Genomic DNA, 27,137 nt, shown 5'->3' on the forward strand with positions numbered 1-27,137 from the left:
TCGTGTCTGTGGCAGCAGCATCCATTTTGTGATGCTGAGGCTTCGGTTAGAGTTAAACAGCAAAGTAGGATTTTAACATGTCTCTCCCTCTAGAAGGGAGGAATAATATCCTCATCACCAGAAATGGTATGGGGGTATTATTCCAAAGTGTTAGACACCTTACACAACATGTTTTGATAAAGCCAAACCTTAGTTACCATAACCGTTTAAGATTATAAGGCACTTTAAGAGTATATGGTAGGCTATATCATAGAACAGCTATAAGGACATGGTTCCGAAAGCTGCAGACAGGCTCAGCTCATGCTAGAGCACCATCTCACATGTTACCAAGCACTCTGCCTCCAGGATTGTTAAGGCCTGCCATAGGAGTGGCTGATAGGTACACATGTGTCTATTTTTAAGGGTAGATGAACAAGTTACTTACCTTCGGTAACGCTTTTTCTGGTGGATACAGTATCTGCCTGTGGATTCCTCACCTTGCGAATATCCCCTGCGCCAGCATTCCACGGAACTTTTCTCCCCAGCACTCCACGTCGACGTGGGCGACGTCACAATGCGCCGGCTCCGCTCGCGACTCCGATCGACGTCACCGGAGCCATAAGAAGACCACGTCGGCGTGATGACGTCAGTTCCGCCCCTTTTTTCCGTGCCTTCGAGGCACATGGACGGACTGACAGCAATATACATACACAGCATACACAGTACACAATATGCAAAGCAACACACACAGTGTGAAGAATAAATAAAAAGGCAAAAGAAAGACATAATGCCTTTGACAGTAATAAATACATCTTGAAATACCAGTAAACTGAAACATTAGCAACAGGACATCAAGCATAGAAGGACGGACAACGGGGAGGCGGGTGGGTCAGTGAGGAATCCACAGGCAGATACTGTATCCACCAGAAAAAGCGTTACCGAAGGTAAGTAACTTGTTCTTCTGATGGATACATCTGCCAGTGGATTCCTCACCTTGTGAATAGATTCCCACAGCAGTCCCCACTCCCGGAGGAGGGTGTCCATCCTTCTATACCAAAAAGTCCTGAAGCACAGAGCGCGCGAAGTGGCCCTCCCTCCTCATCTCTGAGTCCAAGCAATAATGCTTCGCGAAAGTATGGAGGGAGGCCCAAGTCGCGGCTTTACAAATATCCGCCACGGGAACACCCCGGGCCAAAGCAGATGTTGAAAACTTAGCTCTAGTAGAGTGAGCACGAATACCCTCAGGAGGAGTCTTACCAGCCAGGGCGTAGCAGATCTTGATGGTCAGTATTATCCATCTTATTTTTTCATGCTGAAGAACAAGTTACTTACCTTCGGTAACGCTTTTTCTGGTGGATACAGTATCTGCCTGTGGATTCCTCACCTTGTGAATATCCCCTGCGCCAGCATTCCACGGAACTTTTCTTTCCCAGCACTCCACGTCGACGTGGGCGACGTCACAATGCGCCGGCTCCGCTCGCGACTCCGATCGACGTCACCGGAGCCATAAGAAGACCACGTCGGCGTGATGACGTCAGTTCCGCCCCTTTTTTCCGTGCCTTCGAGGCACATGGACGGACTGACAGCAATATACATACACAGCATACACAGTACACAATATGCAAAGCAACACACACAGTGTGAAGAATAAATAAAAAGGCAAAAGAAAGACATAATGCCTTTGACAGTAATAAATACATCTTGAAATACCAGTAAACTGAAACATTAGCAACAGGACATCAAGCATAGAAGGACGGACAACGGGGAGGCGGGTGGGTCAGTGAGGAATCCACAGGCAGATACTGTATCCACCAGAAAAAGCGTTACCGAAGGTAAGTAACTTGTTCTTCTGATGGATACATCTGCCAGTGGATTCCTCACCTTGTGAATAGATTCCCACAGCAGTCCCCACTCCCGGAGGAGGGTGTCCATCCTTCTATACCAAAAAGTCCTGAAGCACAGAGCGCGCGAAGTGGCCCTCCCTCCTCATCTCTGAGTCCAAGCAATAATGCTTCGCGAAAGTATGGAGGGAGGCCCAAGTCGCGGCTTTACAAATATCCGCCACGGGAACACCCCGGGCCAAAGCAGATGTTGAAAACTTAGCTCTAGTAGAGTGAGCACGAATACCCTCAGGAGGAGTCTTACCAGCCAGGGCGTAGCAGATCTTGATGGTCAGTATTATCCATCTTGACAGCGTGCGCTTGTGCACCGCTTTACCTTTAGAACGACCAACGTAGCCAATAAAGAGATGGTCATCAAGGCGAAAGTCCTTGGTTCTGTCCAGATAAAACTCATAGCCCTCTTTGGGTCAAGGCGATGGAGTCTTTCCTCCTCCTTGGAGGGATGAGGGGGTGGATAGAAAACAGGGAGGGTAATAGACTGCCCCAAATGGAAAGGAGTAACAACTTTTGGCAGGAAGGCAGCACTGGTCCTAAGAACCATCCTTTCAGCATGTAAGGTAAGAAAAGGAGGTTTGGAACTTAGAGCTTGAAGCTCACTTACCCTCCGTGCCGAGGTTATGGCAACAAGAAAAACCACCTTAAAGGACAACAGCCTCAACGGACAGCTATGCAATGGCTCAAATGGGGACCCCATTAGAAAGGTTAAGACAAGATTAAGGTCCCACTGAGGCATTACAAATGGAGTGAGACGAAACATGTTTGTAAGGCCCTTGATGAACCTCAGAACAACCGGAGATTTAAATAGTGACGGTTGATCTGGGAGGCATAGAAAAGCCGATAAGGCCGAAAGGTAGCCCTTGACCGAGGCCACAGCACAACCCTGCTGAGCCAAGGAAAGAGCAAACTGAAGCACATCAGAAAGATGGGCTTTTAAAGGGTCAATGGATCTCTCTCCACACCATTTAACAAACTTGGACCACCTGTAGGAGTAAATGGACTTGGTGGAGTGTCGCCTGGCCGATAAAATAACGTCCACCACATCAGGTGGGAGAGAGAAAGAACTCAGGTTGCCCCGTTCAATCTCCAGGCATGAAGGTGTAAGCTCTGGAGGAGGGGGTGTAGAACCTGCCCCTCCGACTGCGAGAGGAGGTCTGCCCTCAGCGGGAGACGGAGCGGAGGGCACGAGGATAGGTGGAGAAGATCCGTACACCACACCCTTCTCGGCCAATCCGGGGCGACCAATATGACTTGGGCCCGGTCTTGGCGAATCTTCCTCAGAACCCGAGGAATCAAGGGTATGGGAGGAAACGCGTAAAGGAGTCGTGAGCCCCAACTCAACTGAAACGTGTCCCCCAACGCCCCCTGCATCGGATACTGGAGACTGCAATATGACGGGCAGTGCACGTTCTCGCGGGTGGCAAACAGATCCACCCGAGGAGTTCCCCACGTCCGAAAGACGTGACGAACCACCTCAGGATGGAGCCTCCACTTGTGGCCGGCGGAGAACTGCCGACTGAGACTGTCCGCACGCACGTTCAGCACCCCGGCCAGATGATTTGCCATCAGACAAATCTGATGGTCCTGAACCCAGGACCATAGACGTAAGGCCTCTCTGCATAGACAAAGAGACCCCACTCCCCCCTGCTTGTTGACATACCACATCGCGGTCGTGTTGTCTGTCAGGACTTGAATCGACTGACCGCGAAGGGAAGGGAGGAAGGCCTTGAGCGCCAAACGAATCGCCCGCAATTCCAGAAGGTTGATGTGAAGCAACCTTTCCTCTGGTGACCAAAGCCCTTTGATCTCCAGATCCTCCAGATGAGCACCCCACCCTAAAGTGGATGCATCCGTTATCACTGTGGCCACAGATGGAGGTAGATGGAAGGGCCTTCCTTGTGATAGATTGCCCTTTACGCTCCACCAAGACAGATCCGCTGCAGCTTCTCTGGAGATCTTGATCGACTCCCTGAGATCCCCGTTGTGCTGATACCACTGCTTGCGGAGGCACCACTGGAGCGCCCTCATGTGCCAGTGTGCATGGTTGACCAACAGTATGCAGGAGGCGAACAGACCGAGCAGACGAAGGACCTTCAGAACTGGAACAACCGCTCCATTGTGGAATAAAGGGACCATTTCCTGAATGTCGAGAATCCTTTGAGGAGGAGGGAATGCCCGACACACAGTAGTGTCCAGTACCGCCCCTATGAACAGGTTGCGTTGCGAGGGCACCAGGTGAGATTTGGGTACATTGATCGAAAAACCCAAGTCGAATAACAGCTGAGATGTTACCTGCAGATGACGCTGCACCATCTCCGGGGACTCTGCCTTCAGAAGCCAGTCGTCCAGGTAAGGGAAAACCGGAATCCCCGACCTCCTGAGATGAGCAGCCACCACTGCCATCACCTTTGTGAAGACTCGAGGTGCGGTAGTAAGACCAAACGGGAGGACCGCAAACTGGTAGTGTTGTGATCCAACCGCAAAACGGAGATACTTCCTGTGCGACTTCAGGATTGGAACATGAAAGTACGCGTCCTGCAAGTCGAGCGACACCATCCAATCTCCTTGCTGCAACGCCTGAAGAACCTGCGCAAGGGTCAGCATCTTAAATTTCTCCTGCTTCAGGTAAAAATTCAAGACTCTGAGGTCCAGGTTCGGACGCAATCTTCCGTCCTTTTTGGGAATCAGGAAATACCGGGAGTAGGAACCCTGACCCCTTTCCTGCTCTGGAACCACCTCTATCGCACCCTTCTGAAGCAAGGCTTAAACTTCTTTCTGCAGGAGAAGTAGATGGTCTTCCGAGCAATAACCTTGGCAAGGAGGGTAAGGGGGAGGAAACTCCCGAAAGGGAAGGGTGTACCCAGTCTCTACGAGGTTCAAAACCCAAAGGTCTGTTGTAATAGATTTCCAACCCCGTAGAAAGTAGGACACCCGACCCCCCACAGGTCTTACATGATCCGGGATGGGGGATCTAGGGCTGCTTCCCAGAAGCCTCATTGGGAGCAGAGGAGGAGGAGGAAGTAGAGGGGTTGCAACCAGATCCTCTCCGACCCTTTTGTCTCCCTCTATAGGACTTATAGAGGGGATTCTGCTGCTGTTGTTGCTGCTGCTGTTGGGGCTGCCGGTAAGAGCGAAAAGACGATCTTCCAAAACCCCTAAATTTTTGAAAGGACGAACCCCTAGCAGGAGCTTGCAGACCCAAGGATTTCGCAGTCTGCCTGCTATCTTTAAATCGCTGTAGGGCAGAATCCGCCTTTTCCCCAAACAGCTTCTGTCCGTCGAAAGGCAGATCAACCAGCGTAGCCTGCACATCAGCTGAAGACCCAGAGGTACGGAGCCAAGCCTGCCTCCTTGCAGCAACAGATGACCCCATGATCCTTGCCACAGAGTTCGCAGTATCCAACCCTGATTGGATAACTTGTCTGGCAGCCGCCTGAGTGTCTGCCACAACCTCCAAAAAGGACAACTTATCCCCTTCAGGCAACTTAGGGGCCAAAGACTTAATGGAGTCCATTAGTGCATGCACATAACGTCCCAACAGGCATGTGGCATTAGTTGATTTCAACGCCATACTCCCCGTGGAAAAGGTCTTCTTGGCTGCCTGATCAACATTTTTACATTCCCTGTCAGCCGGAGACTGAGGGAAGGCACCCGAAGCATGCTTGGAACATGAAGCCTGCACCACCAAGCTGCCTGGAGATGTATGAGTGGAAAAGAAGTCAGGATCCCCTGGTGCAACCTTGTATCTTCTTGCCACCTGCCTACACACCGCCGGAGATGAAAGGGGTTTCTACCACACCTCCAAGACTGGCTCCAAGATGGCCTCATTGAAAGGCAACAAAGGCTCTTATGACGAAGTTGGAGAATGCAACACCTCTGTGAGCAAGTTGGATTTGTACTCCACAGAAGGCAGCTGCAAATCCAAAAGTTCTGCCGCCTTCTTGATTACCACATGATAAGGAGCCAATTCCTGAGGCGGAGAAGACCTGGCAGATGCATGCTCCCACTCTGGGGTTGTATCCAAACCACTAGCCTCATCAATACCTTCGAAATCATCCGAGGAAGAGTCAACCTCACCTTCTTCCACATCCATCCGATATCTCTTTTCCTCCAACACCCTCTGGGCCTCCCTCCTCTACCGGATCCGAGGGGCCGACGTCGACGACGCCGTACGCGGCGTCGGAGGAGCCAAAGGTACCGGAGTCGGCGGCGCCAAAGGGGGAGTCGGCGCCGGACGCGGCGCCGATGGAGTCGGCGTCGGCGTCGATGAAGGCTCCGAAGTCCACTGGTCCTTCCGAGGTCGAATCGGATCCCCAGGCGGCGCCGGAAACTGCCAAGATGGCGCCATCGGCATAAAGGGCATAAAGGGGGCCTGAGCATACTGCTGCGGCACCCCTAGTGTAAATGCCATCGGACCCACGGGACCAGTTGGTGCTCCGGATGGGTAGGCTGCCCTATTAAAAATGCCATACATAGCATTTAAGAAACCGGTAGAATCAGTACCTGGAGCCGGGAACTGAGGAAAAGGAACAGGCCCTGTACCCCCTTGTGGAGTCACCGGCATCGGCTCTGCAGTATCTTCAACCGGAGCCTCAGACTCTTCAGGCACCGGAACAGACTCCTCCTGCTCATCTTCATGGAAGGAAGCATCCGACTCCACCCGTTCCGGAGTCGACTTCTTAGACGGATCCGATAACCGCGTCGGAGACTGAACCGGAGTCTGCTTCTTCGAAGGAGAACACCTCGGTGACTTCAAAGGTGATGGAGAAGGAGACAAGCATTTGCTCCGGCGTCGAAGGGGCGAAGCCGACCTCGACCTCGACTTCTTGGACCTCGAGGACCGACGTCGAGAAGAGTGTTTCCTCTTCTTGTGGTGCTTCTTCGACCTCGAAGACTTCGACGTCGACGACCCACTCTTCGACTTCTCCTTCTTCCTTCCTCTCTTCTCCTCACCGATCTTCTTCATGAAGAGCTTAGTCTTCCTCTCCTTGAGTGCCTTCGAGTTCATGCTTCTACAGCATCCGCACTCCTCCATGTCATGTTACGAAGAGAGGCACCATAAACAGTTCTGGTGGGGATCAGTCATTGACATCAGACCTCCACATTCCCTACAGGGCTTAAATCCCGACTTCCTAGTCGAAGACATACTGGATTCAACAGATTAACAAGGCTAAATTACAAAGTAGCCAACGAGCACTGGAAAAAAACCGTTGCGCGTCGAAGGCGCGGAAAAAAGGGAACTGACGTCATCACGCCGACGTGGGCTTCTTATGGCTCCGGTGACGTCGATTGGAGTCGCGAGCGGAGCCGGCGCATTGTGACGTCGCCCACGTCGACGTGGAGTGCTGGGGAGAAAAGTTCCGTGGAATGCTGGCGCAGGGGATATTCACAAGGTGAGGAATGCACTGGCAGATGTATCCATCAGAAATAGGTATACTATATCTAAGCAAGGGGTGATTACACGACCTTGCCCCAGCTGAGTGATCAGCCAGTTGTGTCTGATTGGAAGGCCAGGCCAGGGGTGGCATAATACATGCTGCAGCCCCTGGGAGGCCTAAGGTACACCTAAGCCCTGGGTACCTAGGGTACACTGTACAGGGTCCAATAAGGTGATCCTTACCAATTGGGTATGTACCTAGGGTACATGAGTCCATTTTAAAGAGAGAGCAGACAGCCTGAGACCCTGAATGGCAAGATCTCAGGCCAACTAAGTCGAAAAACCAGCTAGACACTAGGCAAAAAGTTGGGGGTAACCATAGTCAGATATCCACCTTCCTACAATGGTTTCAAACAGGTTGGATTCATACCCCAACACTGGTTCCAGTGTTGGGAGGGTGATCCCATGTACTGGGGGGCTCCTTTGGATACCCCCTCTGTACACCCGGTAACAGCCTTTTAGGGTCTGCCAGCAAGCTAGTTCTGCTGCCCAACACAGACACAATTCTGCTCTCCTGCTACTGAGCTGAGCTTGAGCAGGGAGGAGTAGAACAATAGGTTTCCTGCCACAGGGAGGTGTGAACACCTCACTGACAGGACTTAGTGTGCTGGGCTGGTGTGGGCGTGCTTGCCAGTGCCACCAGACTGCTTTGAAGGGCACATTTGGTGACCTCCTTGTTTACTCTAGTTTGACCCAGTTCAGGGAGCCCTTGGATCCCACTTTGGCATGAAACTGGACAAAGGGCATAGGAGTATCCTCCCCTCTGTCCATCTCCTCCTCTGGGAGGGACACCTGAGTTGTTCCAACCCTTTCCTTAGGGTACGTAAGGATTCAAATGTGGGTGGTTCCTTAGATTTGTCGTGGGACAAGACTCAACCCTGAAACGACATCGCTCTAGGACCGTCTGGACACTTGGACTTCGTTGGACTTTGACTGGAACAGAGACTGCATCAAGGAAGACTCCTGCTGCTCCTGGTCTTGCTGTTCTTCAAGTCTTCATCATCGTCTGTGCTTCTTGAACAGATGTGTGGGCATCAGGGACACCTGAAGTAATCTCCCTTGGAGTGAAGGAGTCAGTTGCTGCATCTGCAGGCACAGCAAAGAAGATCACCGGTCTGCTGCTCCTGCCCTCTTGCGGGCTTCTAGAAGTTCAGCAACACAGGTGGTGGTTCTGCACTTCCGCAAGGCCTGACCTGTCCTCGCTGCAATTTTGAGGCCAGTATCCCTCGTCGTAACCCCTTGGACCGAACCCCTGTGCACTGTGTCAACTTGCCGTTGCCAAGGCTTGTTGGCTCTGCACTCCAGAGATCTTCAGGCTGCAAGAAGCTCCAGCCTTCAGGATCTCTTCCCTCTGAGATCAGTGTCCTCACTGCATCCTCTGCACTTTGGGCCTTCATCTTTGGTGAGCTGCTCGAGGTCCTCTTGCGACTCATGTGCCGTCGGCTTGTGGGTCCTCTTAAGGATCTTCTACTACTTCAGTGGACTCCACTGCTTGCTCGGACCTGCTGTGGCTCTCCTGCTGTTGGTGAGTCGCTTGAACCTTGCTGGTCCCAACGTTGCTCCTATTTCGTTTTCCATGCCAGTTGCTGCTACCAAGGCTTGTTGATGCTACCTCCCGACACTCACCACCTACTCACCAACATTCGACACAGGAAAGCTTGTGCATGGCTCCTGGTCTTCCTCAGCAGCGCCTGGTCTCCATCGTCTCTTCAGAACCTCCCAACATCGGTGTGCGTTGTGTCTCTGTGCCTCCTGGTCACCCTCGAGTGGCATAGACCCTGTCCTGTCTCTTGCATGTTCTGCACTTACGGAATCCACCCTCAGATTGCACCGGACTCCTTCATGAACTTCTCCAGAGGCATCTTCTTCTAAGTCTTTGACTGTCGTCTACGGAGGTTTCCGACGTCTCTTCACCCCTATGCATCTGGCTTCATTGATGTAGGTAACCTGGTTCCCAGGGGATCCATGGTTGGGTTAGCTCTCCAACCTTCTGTCCTCCAAGGGGATTCTCCTGGGTCCCAGGGAAGGCTCGTTCCTCTCCAAAACGGCAACCATGACTTCTCGTTTGACTTCCATTGGGCACGGAGCTGTCGGAGCTGTGTTCCCACTCCGCACACAGCTTCTGTGGGTTTCATGGGTACTTCCCTTTGGTGATTCCTTGTGTCCCCGGCTCCTCTGAGTCTTCTGGTCCAAGCCCCATTCTCCTTTGCAGTTAGCATTCCACTTTCTTACTATAGGCTTTGGTCACTCCCTGGAGACCACGGTAGTTGGTGCTACTTACCTGATTGGATTTTAAGTATTCTTGTGATATCTCCTGGGTAGGAGATATACCAATGTGTTATTGAATGTTACGTAAGAAATAGACATATTTTTATATAAACAGTCTGTGGTTATTTTTCATTTAACTTGCACTACAGACTAAACTGTTAAAACAAGCTGCTTACCACTCCTTCAAGGTAAGCCTGAAGGCTGCTCTCCAAAGCTACCACTTTGAGAACTTTCTAAGGTTATCAAAGACCACTCAAATCACCATAAAGGTTAGCTGGATTAGTTCAAGGTGCACCACTTGAATAAGTGTGCACCATATACTATGCCAGCCTCCTACACGACGCCTGGGAAATTCAAAGGTAAGGAATCTGCAGTTAGAAGTCTCTACCAGATGTTTAAATCTTAGCACGTTCACAACATTCATAAAGGGGGCCTAATGGGGAGTTGTGCTAAAATTGTCTTGACAATTGTCAAATCAATGTGGATTCTAAAATTACTGAAGATAAATTAGAACAGCTTTCTTGGGTGTGAGCAAGGAAATGAGAAGTGCTGTTTGCTGATGATGGAATATGAGGGCTTCGACGATGGCTGGAAGATGACACCATCTCACTACAGCCTGGGAGAAGGTGCAAAGGCAAGAGGCCGACTCAACAACACCTGCAGGCCACAGCATGGAAGAACAATTAGGGTGATTCTTGGCATTGCTCACTTGAGTGGAAACATTCTGAGGGCTACATCCATTCCGGGGCAATATGACAGGAAAGCAGCCAGTGCAGTCTCCTCGAAGAGGGCGAAGATCAAGATTGTGTTCCTAGAAAACAGAGTTGAGATATTTAGAAGAATAGCTCATTATCTACCTTCGCCTATTTCTGCTTATCGCAGGGACAATCGAGGATGGACTACCTCGAACTAGCTGCGGTTGACAAGTACGGGTTGTATATGGGTATCTTACCAGCAGCCACTGGCTTGAGGTACAACAGTTCAATAGAATGAGGGAGAGAACTTAGATCAGGCCATACTCACTTCATTCCCTGTTGGAATACTGAGTTCCTTCGAGTTTTGGAAATGATCAAGTCGGCCCACTGCACGACCACAATGCTGATGAAAAAGGCAGTTTGGCAGGTGAATTCAACGATCTTGCGCTGCTCGTAAGTCTGAAAGTGGAAATGGGACGAGAGTTAATCAGCGTAAAACTCAAAGAATCCTTGACGTGTGAGGAAAATCTAAGGTGGAATAGCCTCACTGAGCTACACTTAAATATATTCAGACTTTATAATAACTGACCAAGGTTATGTTTGTGCATTTTACTTCTTACCACATTTTTGCAGTTTCTTAGCTCTGTAAATTCTAGGCTATAGGTTTACAGACCTCAACCTCCAATTGCTGCTGAGCATCCAGCAGTTTACACCCTGGGTGTCAGGTCTAATGTAGACATATCCATCCAAATGATTCTGTCTGGATTAGGACTTCAGAACAGCTTAACTGGAAAAAGAACAACATTCTATATATTCCTGGGCTCAGTCAAACAAATATTGAAGTCAGGCACAGCAGTAAATGGGGAAGCAAAAGAGAACAGAACGACCGACCAAGGTCCAGCTCAACCAAAACACATGTATTGTTAACAATCAAAAGATTGGTGCAAAAACACTTCCTGCATCCGTCGTCCAAAGGTGCAAAGCGAGTCAAAACGTAAATCCAAAGGTGGAAGGTGCACTCATTGAAATTAAACACATTAGATCAAGTAGTCCAAAAAATGTAATATTTTTTTCTTTTTATTCTGATGGTTTTAACACGAACAGTGCACAGCCAACGCGTTTCGTTCCATGCGGGAACTTCGTCAGGGCTATTTGAGAGGCAAATAAAATATCCAAAAACGGTATATGTAGTCCTTTAGAGCTCGTTGCGTCTCAGGAAAGAAAGGGCCATAGGAAGAATATTACATTCCTATACTTGCGTATTATTATTTGTATATAAGTAAATATACAAGAAAGGACCCTCATATAGTCCCAATGGTGGTACACATGAAAGGTAACGAGATGGACAGAGGATGATAGGTATTATCCTTCACGGGTAGCGTCCGATCTCAGCATGGTGGCTATGAAGTATCAACCGTTCATAGCAAAGATGGTCTCCATTTAAAGCCCCAAACAAACATCCAGCGTTCCGACGTGGACGTCGATCACGTGGTATGATGCGGCAAAGGGCTTCCTCAGACCGTCGGTAAACTCAGCCTAATGTCGACACATTGTCTGTTGCTGATCTTTTAACGGATATCTTCTGCCCGTAATTTTGGGTATTCCGGGGCGTGGCAAAATATCCCACTGCGCAGCCTACCCCGATACTCGTCTGCTCACTTGTAAAGTGACCCCGGATTGGAGCATTTGCGGCAGCTAGCCAATTCTACAGCAGTAAATGGGGCATGAGGGAATCTGGGCTCACAGTTTAGGATATGTTTATGATGTGATCACCACCTGCCTCACCTGACTTGGGCTCACGTCTCGAAGCAGATGTGAAAACCACCATTCTAGTTCTCAACAAAGAGTACACTGGGTTGAGCTAAGACTTAAGAGGCAACTTACTTTTTTTTTTTACTTTGTATAAGCTTTATTCGAGACAATTCTCATAAAAGCACATAAAATCAACACAGTTATACAATAATACATTATTACGGATTAAAAATTCATTAAACATAGAATACAGCTCATACAACATTTATATAAAAACCATATTTACAAATAGTATTACATTAATCATTGTTGAGAGGAATACCTTGTTACCTACTTCCCCCCAGGGACCGTCTTCTAATTGCCCATGCCCAACCCAGGTATTTAGCTACCCCTATGACTATCGAATCCTGAGTTGTTGTACGTAGGATTCTTAGAGCCACTGTGCTGTCTCGTGTCCCCAAGTTTTTGCATACCGGCGAGAGCCATTTTCTCCTCGGATTCACATAAGCGTGGCATACGAAAAGAAAATGGCCTATGCTCTCCTCGGCATTTTCGCATGCTGGACATAAGTTATTGGTGGGTCTGTGCCAGCCAGATGTCAGTTTCTTGAGGGGGATAGATCCTGATCTTAGCTGAAATACAAGTTTCCTGTCCATTGGTACCGTGATGTTGTCCCAGTAATTTTCCAGGGCAGGAAAAAATTTTATCTCCAGGAAGCGACCAGTCATAGAGTCGGCCCTGGTGTCATTCAGCATCTTACCGCCAACCCAATCCCAGTATTGTTCTTTAAGGGCTTCTTTGCTAGGGAAGATTTCTCCCTCAGGGTTATTCCAAAGATTTGAAAACCCTAAGTTTACTAACATGGACTTCAGATGTTTTAGCCATTTTATCTTATGGAAGGTATCTTCCTTGATAATCCATTGAAAACCCTCCGCATATTGTCTTATTTCTGGAGTCGTCCAGAGACGTCTCCAGTAAAGGACTGGGCGCAATCGGGCTCTATCTACAATGGTGCGTCTACCTAACTCCAAAAACAATGGGGTTAAGGGGGTACTCTGTGGGAGTCTTGTAATCCCTCGCATAAACTTGTTCTCTGATGTCTGAAGAGCCGCTAAACCATCCCAGGCCCATAGCTCCGCGCCATATAATGTGGCACCCAAAACCTTCGCGTCATACACTATTAATGCGGGTTTTATGGGTTTTGTTTTGGATTTGCGGTGTTCCCCCCTTAAAGCACCAGAAAGCTGCTGGTGCTTTAAGACCACTTTATCTACATGATGCGTCCAGCCAATGCCCTCTGCGATCTGTACACCCAGGTACGTAAATTCTTTGACAATGTCTAACCTACTGCTGTTTAAGGTTACCTTGGGGTAGTTCCTGCGTCCGGGGGAAAAAGCCATTAGTTTTGTTTTTCCCACATTTACCTCTAGCCCATGCTCAGTGCAAAAAGCATCAAAAATGTTTAATGCACGTTGCAGCCCCATGGGGGTCTTAGACAAGATAAGAGTGTCGTCAGCGAACATCAGGATCGGAACCCTGGTGTCCGCTAACGATGGGGCATCAACACTAGCCTTCAGCATCCTCTCAACGATTCCGTTAATAAATAACGAGAAAAGTAAAGGGGCCATGGAACAGCCCTGTCGAACACCCCTTTCCACTGGGAAATCCTCTGTTGTCTCTCCACTTCCACCCCACTGGACTCTAGCGAAGTTGGATTCGTGCAGTCGCATAATTAATGTTAGCAGATCAGCAGGGATCCCCAACTTTTGCAAAACCAACCATAACTTAAACCGGGGGACTAGGTCGAACGCCGTCCGCAGGTCGACGAACGCGACGTACAGGCAGCCCCTTCCCAGTACAACGGTCTTCCACCTTAATATGGTAAAGCGGAAGACCTGATCGATGGTACTGGCTGCTCGCCTGAATCCCGCTTGGTATGGAGAAAGGGCGTTGTTGTCTTCAACCCAGTCCATAAGCTGGTTTGTTACCATTCTCCCAACTACTTTCTGTAAGGTGGCTATTAAGCTTATGGGCCTATAGTTTGCAGGCAGTGAACGATCTCCCTTCTTGTGGATGGGGATAATGGTTGCGCCTTTCCAGAGGTCTGGGACCACTTCCCCCTTGGCTAGGGCATTCGCTACAAGGAGGGTATATCTCGCCCATCTGGTCATATCGTGTTTAAAAATATCAGGTGGAATGCCATCTGGACCTGGCGCCCTCCCACATTTCGCGGAACCAATGGCAATTTCCACTTCTCTAAGGGAGAACAAATCGTCGGTTGCATAAACCGGTGTTATACTATCAGCTGCCACAGGATGGTTAACTTCCGCGTACTGAGGTCTGAAGTAATCAACCCAAGCTTCCTCTGCTACATTGTTGTCTGGCTTCGCAGGACCGGCTCCACTACCCCACTTGATGATTTTCCAGAATGCCCTGGAGTCTTTACTATCAGAGGCCTCTTTTAGTTCGGCCCAGTGGCCTTCATCCCAATTCTTTTTTGCACGATAGATGGCCATCTTGTACAGTTCCCTATTCTTTGTCACAGCGGCGCGGTCCCTATTCCTTATGGCTTGTCCCAGGGCTAATCGTGCTGATCTACAATGACTATCAAACCACCTTCCCACTTCTTTAGATTTCTTCCCTTTCCTTTTTTTAATGAAGAAGCATGGTCTCAGGAGGGAGAATAACTTATTGTGGATTTCGGTGATTCCACTATCCCCTGGAACCACTGGAACCGCTGTTTCCATCGCGCAAATTGCACAATCAACAGCATTATTGATGTAAGTCATAGTGGCCTCGTTTGCCAGTACCTTGGGCCATTTTAACCTGCGTTCATCATTACTCATAACAGGGGTTTCATCGTATATCACTAGAGGGTTACCCGCACCAGTATTCCACCACCTATGAGTCACACAGAGGGGGTTGTGGTCACTTTCAACCCGGGGCCTAACTGTCATGTCAGCAACCCCTTTCCACAGTTGGAGACTGCACAAAATGTAATCGATTCGGCTCCTGTTGATGCCATTGTCAAAAGTGTAGCTGCCCTCCTTGTCCCCAGGTGTCCTCCCGTTCAGTGCTCTTAAGCCATGTTCCATACAAATTCCATTCAGTGATAAGATCTCTTTTGTCCATCTCCTTACAGGTTTTAGGCATAGAGGTGGTACTCCCCAGAGATTGTCCTCTTCGCTCTCCAAGAGGTCATTTGTACAGTCCAGAGGTTCAAAAGTCCTGTTGAGGTCCCCTACAATTATCGTTACACTTTCCTGGGACTTGGTCTCAATGGCAGTAGACAACAGCTCAATGGTGGGTAAATTGGTTACGTTGCTACCTCTCACGTAGACATTGTACAAATCTATTAGTTGACCCTTTGCTACGGAGATTCTTAATAATTGCAAATCACAATTTCCCAGGTCCAACATTTTGATGTTGACCTGCAGGTCCTGTCTAACCCAAACAGTTAAGCCTCCCTTGGGCCGCCCTCTTCCCCCTTTTGACGCTGGTATACAATAGTTCAAATAACCAAGACAGAAAAGGGGATCACAAGCCCAGGTTTCTTGGAAGCAACAGATGTCATACCCACTTATAAAATCCACCCAGGATTGGGAATCCAATTTACTTGCCAGCCCAGCGACATTCCAAGATAAAAGCGTACCAATGCTAGCATCTAGCCCATCTCGGGTGTTAGTCAATGGAAATACTTGGGCTAACATAGGGCTTTCAGTAGAATTAGTCTGCCTTTCTTGGTCATCTGTCGGATCCACTGTCGTATTGGCTGGGTGTGTTATCTTGGCATTTGTATTTAGGGTTCCCAGTCTAAAACCACCTTCTTCGACCAAACCCCCCGTCTCGATGTAATTGACCAATAAGTTTGTAACAGTTGTATTACCATGAACATCACATTGCCCTTCTGGCTCGTTAGTGTTCCCTCCTAAACTGTCAGTACTGGTTTGTCAATATCCCCATCCCGGCTCCTGCCATCCTACATGAGGGTTGTAATATGTGTAAGTGGTATGATTATGACCTACAGGAGGAGGTGGTAAGGGATTGACTGGCCATGATACAGTAGGGGGAATAAGGGGTTCATTGAGTAAACTAGTCGTTACACTAGTCGGTCGGGGGTAAAAAAAGGTAAGGTCTACAATTCCGATACCTCCCTTATTTGTTCCCCATCCCTGCCTTGTTATCCATCCCGCCACCCTTGGGTCTTGGAAATTGACCACTATGCAATCCCCACCCAAGGTTTTCGATGTATATCCCATCCAATCTATTCTCCTTACCCCTATGATTAGCCCGTCGATGTCACCAGGCAGAGGACGATTTTCCTTTAGCCAGTGCATGATCTTATTTTTGAGCATCTGGAAAGTTTCTCTCTGTCCTGGGGGTAATGGTGGGACGTTTATAAGAACTGCTACATAGGGAAAGGAGTCTGGGGTGAGATTAATTGGTGGTTTTCTGTAGGGTTGTTTTGCCACGGGCGGTGGGATAGATTTGGGAACTTGGGGGACATATTGGGGGACAGGCTTCAGCGCCTGTTGTTTGTTATTTATTTGGGACGGTACTGAAGTTTTACCTACCAACAAACCTGTGTTAGCCCTATTCCCTCCCACCGGAATATTCTGAGCTTTCTGCGTGCTATTAGTTACGTTTGCGTTTGTTGGTACTATTCCCGCTTGGTGAAGCACTGTAGCCTCAGCACTCGTTGCGATTGGTGGATTTTGTGTCGGGGGGATTGTGGGCTGTGTAGGGTGTATTATGGTCGACTGAGGTAAATCAGGGCCAACGTTTGCTCTCTCTGTTCTGTCTGAGGATTTTGTAATGGCTTTAACTGTAGGTTTGCTCAGTTTGGGAGGTAAAGGAGAGCTATTTCGGGGATTTCTTCCCTTATCCTGAATAACAGGGTTGTTTAGGACCTGAGAGTTTGTGCTTACTTCCACCCTATTCGCTTTAATCAGTGATTTTGTGGAATAAAAATTGTCTAAGGTAGTCTGTTCAAAATGGTTTAGCCTATCTACAAGCTTTGCAATTCTATCCTCAATGGGGGTGAGTAGTGATCTAAACAATTTTTCCAGTTCAGGGAGAACAGTTACAAGTGATTGCTCCTTATCTTTACATGGTACAGTGGAGTCGGTACAAGGATTGTCATCTCCGTCCTGGCTGTTCAAGGAGACAAGATTAGTAGGTGTAACACTTTCTGTGCTTTGAGTTTCGTTAGTAGCTACCTCTCCTGTGTTCACGAGTTTATGTAACTTCCTGAGTTTTTGAGGGGGTTTGACCACCCTTTTACATTTTCTTACAGATGCTGGTCGTTTCCGTTTGGACCCGATTTTGGGTTGGGCCAATGTAACCTGGGCGCCAGAATCAGTGAGCGGTGCTGGTAGGATTTTGCCGCCACAAGGATTATTTAGTTCTATCACAACATCCTTGTTTGGTTTTTGGGCCTGGACCTCAAAATGGTCGTTTACAACTGGCAAGTTCACTGATGACAGAGGAGTTACCAGGGTGGGGTAAGCTAGATTTGAAAACTTATCCGTTGAATTCTTAAGTATTTCGATTGACAGCCTACGCTCTGCGCGCTTCTCTGCCAAGGTCAACTCTTTGTCTATTACCAGTGAACGATTAAAGAAAAATTTATCTAGGGGGCCAATTGCCAGTGGACCAGACTCTACAAGAGGAGTTATTTGATGGCTATTTACAGAGTTTGTTGATGTAGACGTTGCCATGTTAAACACTAAACAAATCCAACTTTCCTAAGCCACTTACTGGAGGTGATACTGTATATCACTGGTAAGGGGGGTGGCCCAGCCCGGCCTCCTTCGGCCCCGGACGGCCACAGACGGTCCCGCCCTTGTCCCGGGCTTCTCCCGCGCGCTCTCCGGCGCTGCGGGAGTACTTGTGGCTTAATAAGGAGACTGAACACAATAGGTGGAAGGGGTAGGAGGGGTCGGGGAGAGCGGCCCAGGTGTAGCTGATCAGGGCTGGCGGGTGCTCCTGGGAAATGCAGTCCCAAGGAGCTCACGCACTCGCTCGCAGCCCCGTGCAAGTACTTCCCTCGGTGTCCCCTTCAAGGCGCTGCGGTCAACACTCCTCACGCAGCGGGACCCGCGGAGCGGGTTCCGCAAGAAGTAGGCTGGCAGCAGGCGATTCCAAACGGGCAGAAACAAAAGCAGCAAGGCGTCCCACTCGCCGTCTCAGCGAGAGCAGATGATAAGGGCTCGGTGGAAGGGTAGGAGGGGTCGGGGAGAGCGGCCCAGGTGTAGCTGATCAGGGCTGGCGGGTGCTCCTGGGAAATGCAGTCCCAAGGAGCTCACGCACTCGCTCGCAGCCCCGTGCAAGTACTTCCCTCGGTGTCCCCTTCAAGGCGCTGCGGTCAACACTCCTCACGCAGCGGGACCCAATCAATGTGGATTCTAAAATTACTGAAGATAAATTAGAACAGCTTTCTTGGGTGTGAGCAAGGAAATGAGAAGTGCTGTTTGCTGATGATGGAATATGAGGGCTTCGACGATGGCTGGAAGATGACACCATCTCACTACAGCCTGGGAGAAGGTGCAAAGGCAAGAGGCCGACTCAACAACACCTGCAGGCCACAGCATGGAAGAACAATTAGGGTGATTCTTGGCATTGCTCACTTGAGTGGAAACATTCTGAGGGCTACATCCATTCCGGGGCAATATGACAGGAAAGCAGCCAGTGCAGTCTCCTCGAAGAGGGCGAAGATCAAGATTGTGTTCCTAGAAAACAGAGTTGAGATATTTAGAAGAATAGCTCATTATCTACCTTCGCCTATTTCTGCTTATCGCAGGGACAATCGAGGATGGACTACCTCGAACTAGCTGCGGTTGACAAGTACGGGTTGTATATGGGTATCTTACCAGCAGCCACTGGCTTGAGGTACAACAGTTCAATAGAATGAGGGAGAGAACTTAGATCAGGCCATACTCACTTCATTCCCTGTTGGAATACTGAGTTCCTTCGAGTTTTGGAAATGATCAAGTCGGCCCACTGCACGACCACAATGCTGATGAAAAAGGCAGTTTGGCAGGTGAATTCAACGATCTTGCGCTGCTCGTAAGTCTGAAAGTGGAAATGGGACGAGAGTTAATCAGCGTAAAACTCAAAGAATCCTTGACGTGTGAGGAAAATCTAAGGTGGAATAGCCTCACTGAGCTACACTTAAATATATTCAGACTTTATAATAACTGACCAAGGTTATGTTTGTGCATTTTACTTCTTACCACATTTTTGCAGTTTCTTAGCTCTGTAAATTCTAGGCTATAGGTTTACAGACCTCAACCTCCAATTGCTGCTGAGCATCCAGCAGTTTACACCCTGGGTGTCAGGTCTAATGTAGACATATCCATCCAAATGATTCTGTCTGGATTAGGACTTCAGAACAGCTTAACTGGAAAAAGAACAACATTCTATATATTCCTGGGCTCAGTCAAACAAATATTGAAGTCAGGCACAGCAGTAAATGGGGAAGCAAAAGAGAACAGAACGACCGACCAAGGTCCAGCTCAACCAAAACACATGTATTGTTAACAATCAAAAGATTGGTGCAAAAACACTTCCTGCATCCGTCGTCCAAAGGTGCAAAGCGAGTCAAAACGTAAATCCAAAGGTGGAAGGTGCACTCATTGAAATTAAACACATTAGATCAAGTAGTCCAAAAAATGTAATATTTTTTTCTTTTTATTCTGATGGTTTTAACACGAACAGTGCACAGCCAACGCGTTTCGTTCCATGCGGGAACTTCGTCAGGGCTATTTGAGAGGCAAATAAAATATCCAAAAACGGTATATGTAGTCCTTTAGAGCTCGTTGCGTCTCAGGAAAGAAAGGGCCATAGGAAGAATATTACATTCCTATACTTGCGTATTATTATTTGTATATAAGTATATATACAAGAAAGGACCCTCATATAGTCCCAATGGTGGTACACATGAAAGGTAACGAGATGGACAGAGGATGATAGGTATTATCCTTCACGGGTAGCGTCCGATCTCAGCATGGTGGCTATGAAGTATCAACCGTTCATAGCAAAGATGGTCTCCATTTAAAGCCCCAAACAAACATCCAGCGTTCCGACGTGGACGTCGATCACGTGGTATGATGCGGCAAAGGGCTTCCTCAGACCGTCGGTAAACTCAGCCTAATGTCGACACATTGTCTGTTGCTGATCTTTTAACGGATATCTTCTGCCCGTAATTTTGGGTATTCCGGGGCGTGGCAAAATATCCCACTGCGCAGCCTACCCCGATACTCGTCTGCTCACTTGTAAAGTGACCCCGGATTGGAGCATTTGCGGCAGCTAGCCAATTCTACAGCAGTAAATGGGGCATGAGGGAATCTGGGCTCACAGTTTAGGATATGTTTATGATGTGATCACCACCTGCCTCACCTGACTTGGGCTCACGTCTCGAAGCAGATGTGAAAACCACCATTCTAGTTCTCAACAAAGAGTACACTGGGTTGAGCTAAGACTTAAGAGGCAACTTACCCATTGCTGTCCATAGGTATCCTCTACATCATTGACCGAACGGTCATCCCACGTGGCTCGGATGCCAAGCAGAGTCCAAGGCAGGAACCCATTCTCCGATAAGATGACAAAGTAAGCGAAGAAGCCTCCCAGGGCTTGAATCATACCTAGAAAAAGCAGCAAAATACATCCAATGAGAATGTGTTAGAAGTGAAATAGGTTACTGTAGAGCAGTGATCAGCGGGTATGTGAGAGCATGTCCAGCGCTGCGATTTTTACATAAGTGCCCGCGAAAATGAAGGAATGCAGGGAAAAGCTGATGCAGCTCAGCTCAGCGGCAAAAGGATGCTCCGGCTAGTTCCTTAAACAGAGCCTCGCCACGCCACAAAGAGCACACCTGTCTTTGCAAAACAGCACTCCGCCCTCCCGCCCAGAACAATAGACTAACAACTGCCAATAATGGCCATAAATAATTAGGGAACTGCATAATCACAACGCACAGTGTACGCTATTCTAGGGTGCAGCGATGCTCATTTTGTGCAGCATCTTCCAAGGAGTAGCTTTTCCTACTTTCCATATGTCCCATCCCTTCCAGCATCCTCCAGTCTTCTGACCTCCCTCTGCTCGTTTTATTCTCAAAGCAACCCACAGCGCAGGCAAATAAAGCTGGGTGTCAAGAGCAAGGAGTGGAAGGAAGCAGGGGACGGGCCCTGTTACTACGGTGACGGCCACCCTCCTCTGAAAGGCTTTGCTTTCATTTGAGCTGTGTGTCAAGGGACCCCTGGAAGCTGGAGGCATGCCTGCTACGTGTATTCAAAGTAGGGAAGGTATTTTGTAAGTAGCTGCTACATAAAGGGTGTCATGTCCTAGTACAGCCCATTCAGGCTACGTGCTTCTAAAATGTAATGTATCTTAATTAAACACTTATACTGCCAATCACTTTGAGGGGGAAAGTCGCACATCATGGGATTATATATTTTGTACTGATTTTCTATTTATCCTCTCAGTATCTTTTGTCATAGGTGGCACAAGTTTTGTGTCAAGCGAGTCACTGTAACAAAGTGTGTTTTTTTTCAACCAATAGCTTAGAAAGCCCCCTTAAGTGGTACCTGTGGAGAGCAGCTCAGACTGTCCAGAAGGAGTGTACAGCAGCTTGTTCTACCAGTACTTTATCTTATGGTGTAGGTTAAGTGAAAAAGAATCACACAGTGTCGTTATAAAAATAGTTATTTTATTACAAACACTCACTAACACAATCTATGATCTCCTACCCAGAGTAATAAACACAATACACACGATACTTAGGAAATAGAGAACGTAAGTAGCACAAATACACAATGGTCTTAAGGGGGAGACCAAACCATATACTAAAATAGTGGATTGCAAACCACAACTCAAGAAAAGAGTGGGCCTAGAGGAGGTAGAATAGCCGGAGACCCAAGCAACCACCCAAGGTGAATATCTAGGAACCCCACGGAGGTCGTGTGCAGAGTGGGAACACAACCGCATGTTCAAATCAAGTCAATGGGTAAGTCGCAGTTGCAATTTTAAAGAAGGACCCTTCACACTGGACCCTGAAAAAACCTTGTGGAAGTCAAAAGTTTGAAGAGCAACCTCACCCATGGAAACCCTAGGAACTAGGATACCTACACCAGAGAAGCCGGGTGCATAGGTGCAAAGTGGCGTCGGAAACCGCCGTCAAACTCAATGTAGAACTTCAGGAAGATACCGCTGTTAAAGAATGTCAAATTGTCCGGTGGAACCTAAAGGTGGATTCAAGATGAGAAGTACCTGCAAGCAAAGGGGACAGAGTCTATGCCACTAAGGAGTGAAAGACGAATGCCCACCGATGACGGCTAATTCAGGAGAGTTGACGATGACCTTGAAGCTGCAGCTGTGTGGACCAGGCGACGCTGGGGAAAAACAGGAGCCATTCATGATCTGTCCCACGTCGGATGTCGAGAGCTGAGGGGTGAGTGTCCGGCGGGAGTACCAACAGGCCTTGGCAATTGCAAACAACGTGGCAAATGAAAAAGGTGCAGTGTCGGGACCAGCAAGGTCCAAGTGACTGACCACAAGCAGGGGAGTCGGAGTAGGCCCTGAGCAATCAGGGGAGCTCACTGGAGTCAAAGAAGCCCCTAGAGAGGACGCAGACGCCCAAGGCACAGGAGTCACAAGAGGATCTCGAGCAGCTCACCAAAGATGCAGGACAACGGTGCAAGGGATGCGGTGAGGATGACGATCTTGGCTGCAGGAGATGTTTGAGGTTGTAGCTTCTTGGAGCCCGAAGATCTCTGAGGAAGACAGCCAACAAGTCTTGACAACGGCAAGTTGACGCGGTGTGCAGGGGTTTGGTTCGGATGGTTCCGGTGAGGGATACTGGCCTAAAAACTTGGTGAGAAGACAGTGCAGGCCTCAACGGAGTTGCAGAAACACCACCTGTGTTGCTGAGCCTTTTGGAGTCTGTGGGAGCCCAGGATCAGCAGACTAGTTAGCTGTGTTGCAGTACCTGCAGATGCAGGGAAGTGACTCCTTGACTTCAAGGAAGATTCCTTCAGGTGTCTTGGATTTCCACAGGCCTTGTGAGGTTCCTGTATGGAGCACGGACACAAATATTGTAGCAGACTAGCAAGACGACGAGACCAGGAGCATCAGGAGTCTTCCCAGTTGCAGTCTCGATGCCCAGATCAAAGTCCAGTGAAGTCCAGAGTTCCCATACAGTCGAAGATGAAGTGGTGTCTGATCTGAAACTTGCCTCACGACAAATCTAGGAACCCAACCACAGGAAAGATCTTAAGTACCCTAAGGAGTGAGTTGGGACGTTTCAGGGGGTTCCTCCCAGAGGAGGGGGCCGGACAGTGGGGAGAATACTCCTGTGTCCTTTGTCCAGTTTCACGCCAGATCAGGAGCCTACGGCTTCATGAACTGGTTTGAACTGGAGTATGCAAGGAGGGCACCTAGTGTGCCCTTCAAGCAGTCTCAGGGGTGCTGGCAAGCGCCCCCACCCTGTCCCAATACACAAAACCCTGTCTGGGAGGTGGTCACGCCTCCCTGTGACAGGATATCTATTGTTCTGCCTTTCCTTGCTTGAGCTTGGCTCTAGCCTGGAGCTTTACAGAGCATGGAATCAAACCTACCACACCGTTTTTGGTGGGGATATCATTCCAACATGTTTCGATACCAAACATCATAGGGTTCGTCACAGCCAGTTTAGAGATGGTCATCGTGTAATGAAGCATGGCCTCTCTATATATCATATTTAACCCTGGGCGGAGCTAGTGGAGCGGCACTACGCGTAGGTCCACGGAATTGGGAACTCCGTGGAACTCCGCTCCACTCCACCAGCTCCGCCCGCCTCCACCCGCCCTTGTAAGAATGAAATAAATATACATTAAAGGTAAAATAATAAACACTTAACTTGACTGCGGCATCCCTGGTCAGCCGTCCTCCTCTTCGTCAGCATTTCACGGTGATCTTCGCATGCGTGCGCGCCCGCGCATGCACATTTTCTGCAAGGAGTGCGCATGCGCGGGTGCGTGCGCATGCGCAAATCACCATGAAACGCCGAGGAAGAGGAGGACAGCAGCCCATGGTACCACTGGTTCTGTCAATGGACATGGCCACGAGCCTGAGCAGGCTCCCCTGGATGACCCTATACATGCAGAGGGCGGTACTGATGGTACTAGAGGGAATCATGCCACTTTCACTCACCCTGGGTTGGTTCAAATGATTCCTAGGAGGAGGAGGTCTTCCTCGTCCTTATCCTACCTTTCCTCAACATCAGTTGCTGGGTCCTCTCACTCTAATTTAGAAGAGTCCATCCTAGATAGGGGGTACAATCTGCTCAAGCTTGAGAAGGCCAAACTCAAGCTGAACAGATAGCAGTTGGGCCCTTGAGAGAGCAGTTCTATAAGTGGAAAAGGAGAGGAAGAATTTGGAGTTAGACCCCAATGTCGGCAGCAATAAAGAGAATAGAGTCAGGGCGGTCCTCTTTGATTCTAGGAATTTTAGCAGGATAGTGCCCATTTTTAAAACTGGGGATGAAATCCACAAGTGGAATATTGCTATGGAGAGGGCCTGTAAAGTTCAGAAGGTCCTCCAGAAGCAGTGGGCAGCTATCCCGTGGCTCTCTGCAGACAAAGGTAGAGGCAAACTCCTGCCAGTAAGGGGAGAGTATGAAGACAACTATAAGGATTTGAAAGAGACACTTCTTGAGGGATTATGAATTACTTGTGAAGAAGACAGGATCAAGTTCAGGGATACCCAGAAGACCTCTTCAGAAGACTGGGTTGATTTAAAAACCATGCAGTTAAGGCTCTGGATGACTGGTTACATGATAGTAATGTACATGACTATAATGGACTGTATAATTTGATCATGAGAGAGCAAAACCTTAATAACTGTGTTATAACTTTGTTCCTGCTCTTGTGTAAAACTGGACAAAGGACATGAGAGTGTCCTCCCCTCTGTCCAGCCCCTCCTCTGAGAGAGACTCCTAAGTTGTCCCAACCCTTTCCTTGGGGTACTTATGGACTCCCCTGTGATTGGGTTCTCAGATTCGGCGTGCGATCAGACTCAACCCTGAAATTATGTCTCTCTTCAACCGTATGGACACTTGTACTTCATTGGACTTCGACTAGAACCGAGACTGCACCAAGGAAGACTCCTGCTGCTCCTGGTCTCGCAGTTCTTCAAGTATTCTCCAGTGTCTGTGTCTGTGCTTTTCCAAGTTTTTCAATAGACCTTCGGACATCGAGGGAACACGAAGAGTCACTCCCCTGCATCTGCAGGCAACGCAATGAAGCTGACGGGTCTGCTGCTTCTGTTGTGCTATGGATTTTCCAAGGCTCACCAATACAGTTGGTGGTTCTACAACTCCCTAGAGGCCTGATCTGTCTTCCCTGCAATTTGGAAGACAGGTTCCCTCGTCGGGGCTGCTGGGACGGAACCCCTGTGCACCACTTCAACTTGCCATTGCTAAGGCTTGTTGGCTCTGCACTCCAGATATCTTCAGGCTACAAGAAGCTCCAATCTCCAGCCCCTAACTTCTTGAAGTACAAAGTCCTCCCTGTATGTACTGTTTTATGGGCCTCCGACTTTGGTGAGCTTGTCGAGGTTATCTTGCGACTCCTTTGCCTTTAACGTGGGAGTGCTCCTGAGGGTCTTCTCTTGCTTCAGTGGGTTCCCCTGTTTGCTCTGGGCTTGCTCTGACTCTCTGGCCTTTAGTGAGTCCCTTGCTAGTCCCAACGTTTGCTCCTTTTCATTCTCCACGCCAGTTGTGGCTACTTCCAAAAAATCAGGTAAGTAGCACAAATATACACTGAACTCCAGGGGGAGACCAAACCATATACTAAGAAAGTGGAATGCGAACTGCAAAGGGGAACAGGACTTAGACCAGAAGACTCAGAGGAGTTGGGGATACAATGAACCACCAAAGGTAATTACCCAAGAACCCCAAGGAGGCTATGCGCAGAGTGGAAACAAAACCACGTGCCTAATGGAAGCCAATGGAGAAGTCGCGGTTGCAGTTTTAAAGAAGAAGGACCCTTCCCAGAGCATCCTGAAGAAACCCTTTGAAGGATAGAAGTTAGGAGAGCCACTTTACCCTTGATCACCACAGGAACCAGGTTACCTGCACCAGGGAAGCCGGGTGCATAGGGGTGAAATGATGTCAGAATCTGCCATAGACGAAAATGGTAGACTTCAAAGAAGATGCCTTTAAAGAACCCTGTGAAGGAGAATGGTGGAATCCAAGAGTGGATTCATGAAGTGGAGAAACTGCAAGCGGAGGGGACAGAGTCTATGCCACTCAGAGGTGACCAGGAGGCAGGAACACACAATGTCCACTGATGTCAGAAGGTTCAAAAGTGAAGACGGTGACATTGTCACTGCAGCTGTGAGGAGGACTAGGTGGTGCTGAGAAAGACCAGGAGCTGTGCACGAGCTGTCCCATGTGGGATGTCGGTGTCTAGATGGTCGGCGTCTGGCAGGATCACCAACAAGACTTGGTAGAGACTACTGGTGTGGAAAGCAAAAAGTGTTGGGACCAGCAAGGTCCAAGGGACTCACCAAGTGTAGGAGAGTCAGAGCAAGCTCCTAATAAGCAGGGGATGCAAGAGAAGACCCTCAGGAAGACCCACAGGAAGAAGGCACAGGTGTCAGGCAGCTCACCAAAGATGGAGGCCCACGGTGCAGAGGATGCAGTGAGAATGCTGATCTTCGGAAGGTGAGGTGCTAGACAAGGGAGCTACTTGTAGCACAAAGATCTCTAGAGGGCAGAGCCAGCAAGTCTTGGCAATATCCAGTCGACGCTGTTCACAGGGCTTTGATCCCAGGGGTTACTACAAGGTATTCTGGCCTCAAAATTGCGGAGGACAGGTCAGCTTAGTTGCAGAGTGACTCTTTCTTTCCAATGGAGATTTCTTTGGGTGTCCTTGATACCCACAGGTCTGTTAAAGAACCTGAATAAACCACAGACTCAGAAGACAAACAAGACTTGGAGAACAGCGAGACCAGGAGCAGCATGAGTCTTCCTTGGTGCAGCGACAGTCTCAGTTCCAGTCGAAGTCCAACGAAGTCCAAGTGTCCAGATGTAGTTTCAGGGTTGAGTCTTGTCCCATGACAAATCTG

General features: G+C 48.8%; 1 protein-coding gene across 1 annotated transcript in view; it reads right to left on the bottom strand.

Annotated features, from left to right (window-relative positions):
• Positions 1-27,137, bottom strand: part of LOC146801335 (sodium/potassium-transporting ATPase subunit alpha-1-like) — a 2,293,178-nt gene that overhangs the window by 260,128 nt on the left and 2,005,913 nt on the right. Inside the window, exons 19-21 of the mRNA XM_085623701.1 lie at positions 20,529-20,674; positions 18,973-19,103; positions 18,659-18,760 (exon numbers count right to left, since the gene is read on the bottom strand). Of these exons, the coding sequence (XP_085479827.1) occupies positions 18,659-18,760; positions 18,973-19,103; positions 20,529-20,674 (379 nt within the window). The remainder of the gene's footprint in view (positions 1-18,658; positions 18,761-18,972; positions 19,104-20,528; positions 20,675-27,137) is intronic.

This window comes from Triturus cristatus, chromosome 8, assembly GCF_964204655.1.
Source record: "Triturus cristatus chromosome 8, aTriCri1.1, whole genome shotgun sequence".
Lineage (NCBI taxonomy): Eukaryota > Metazoa > Chordata > Amphibia > Caudata > Salamandridae > Triturus > Triturus cristatus.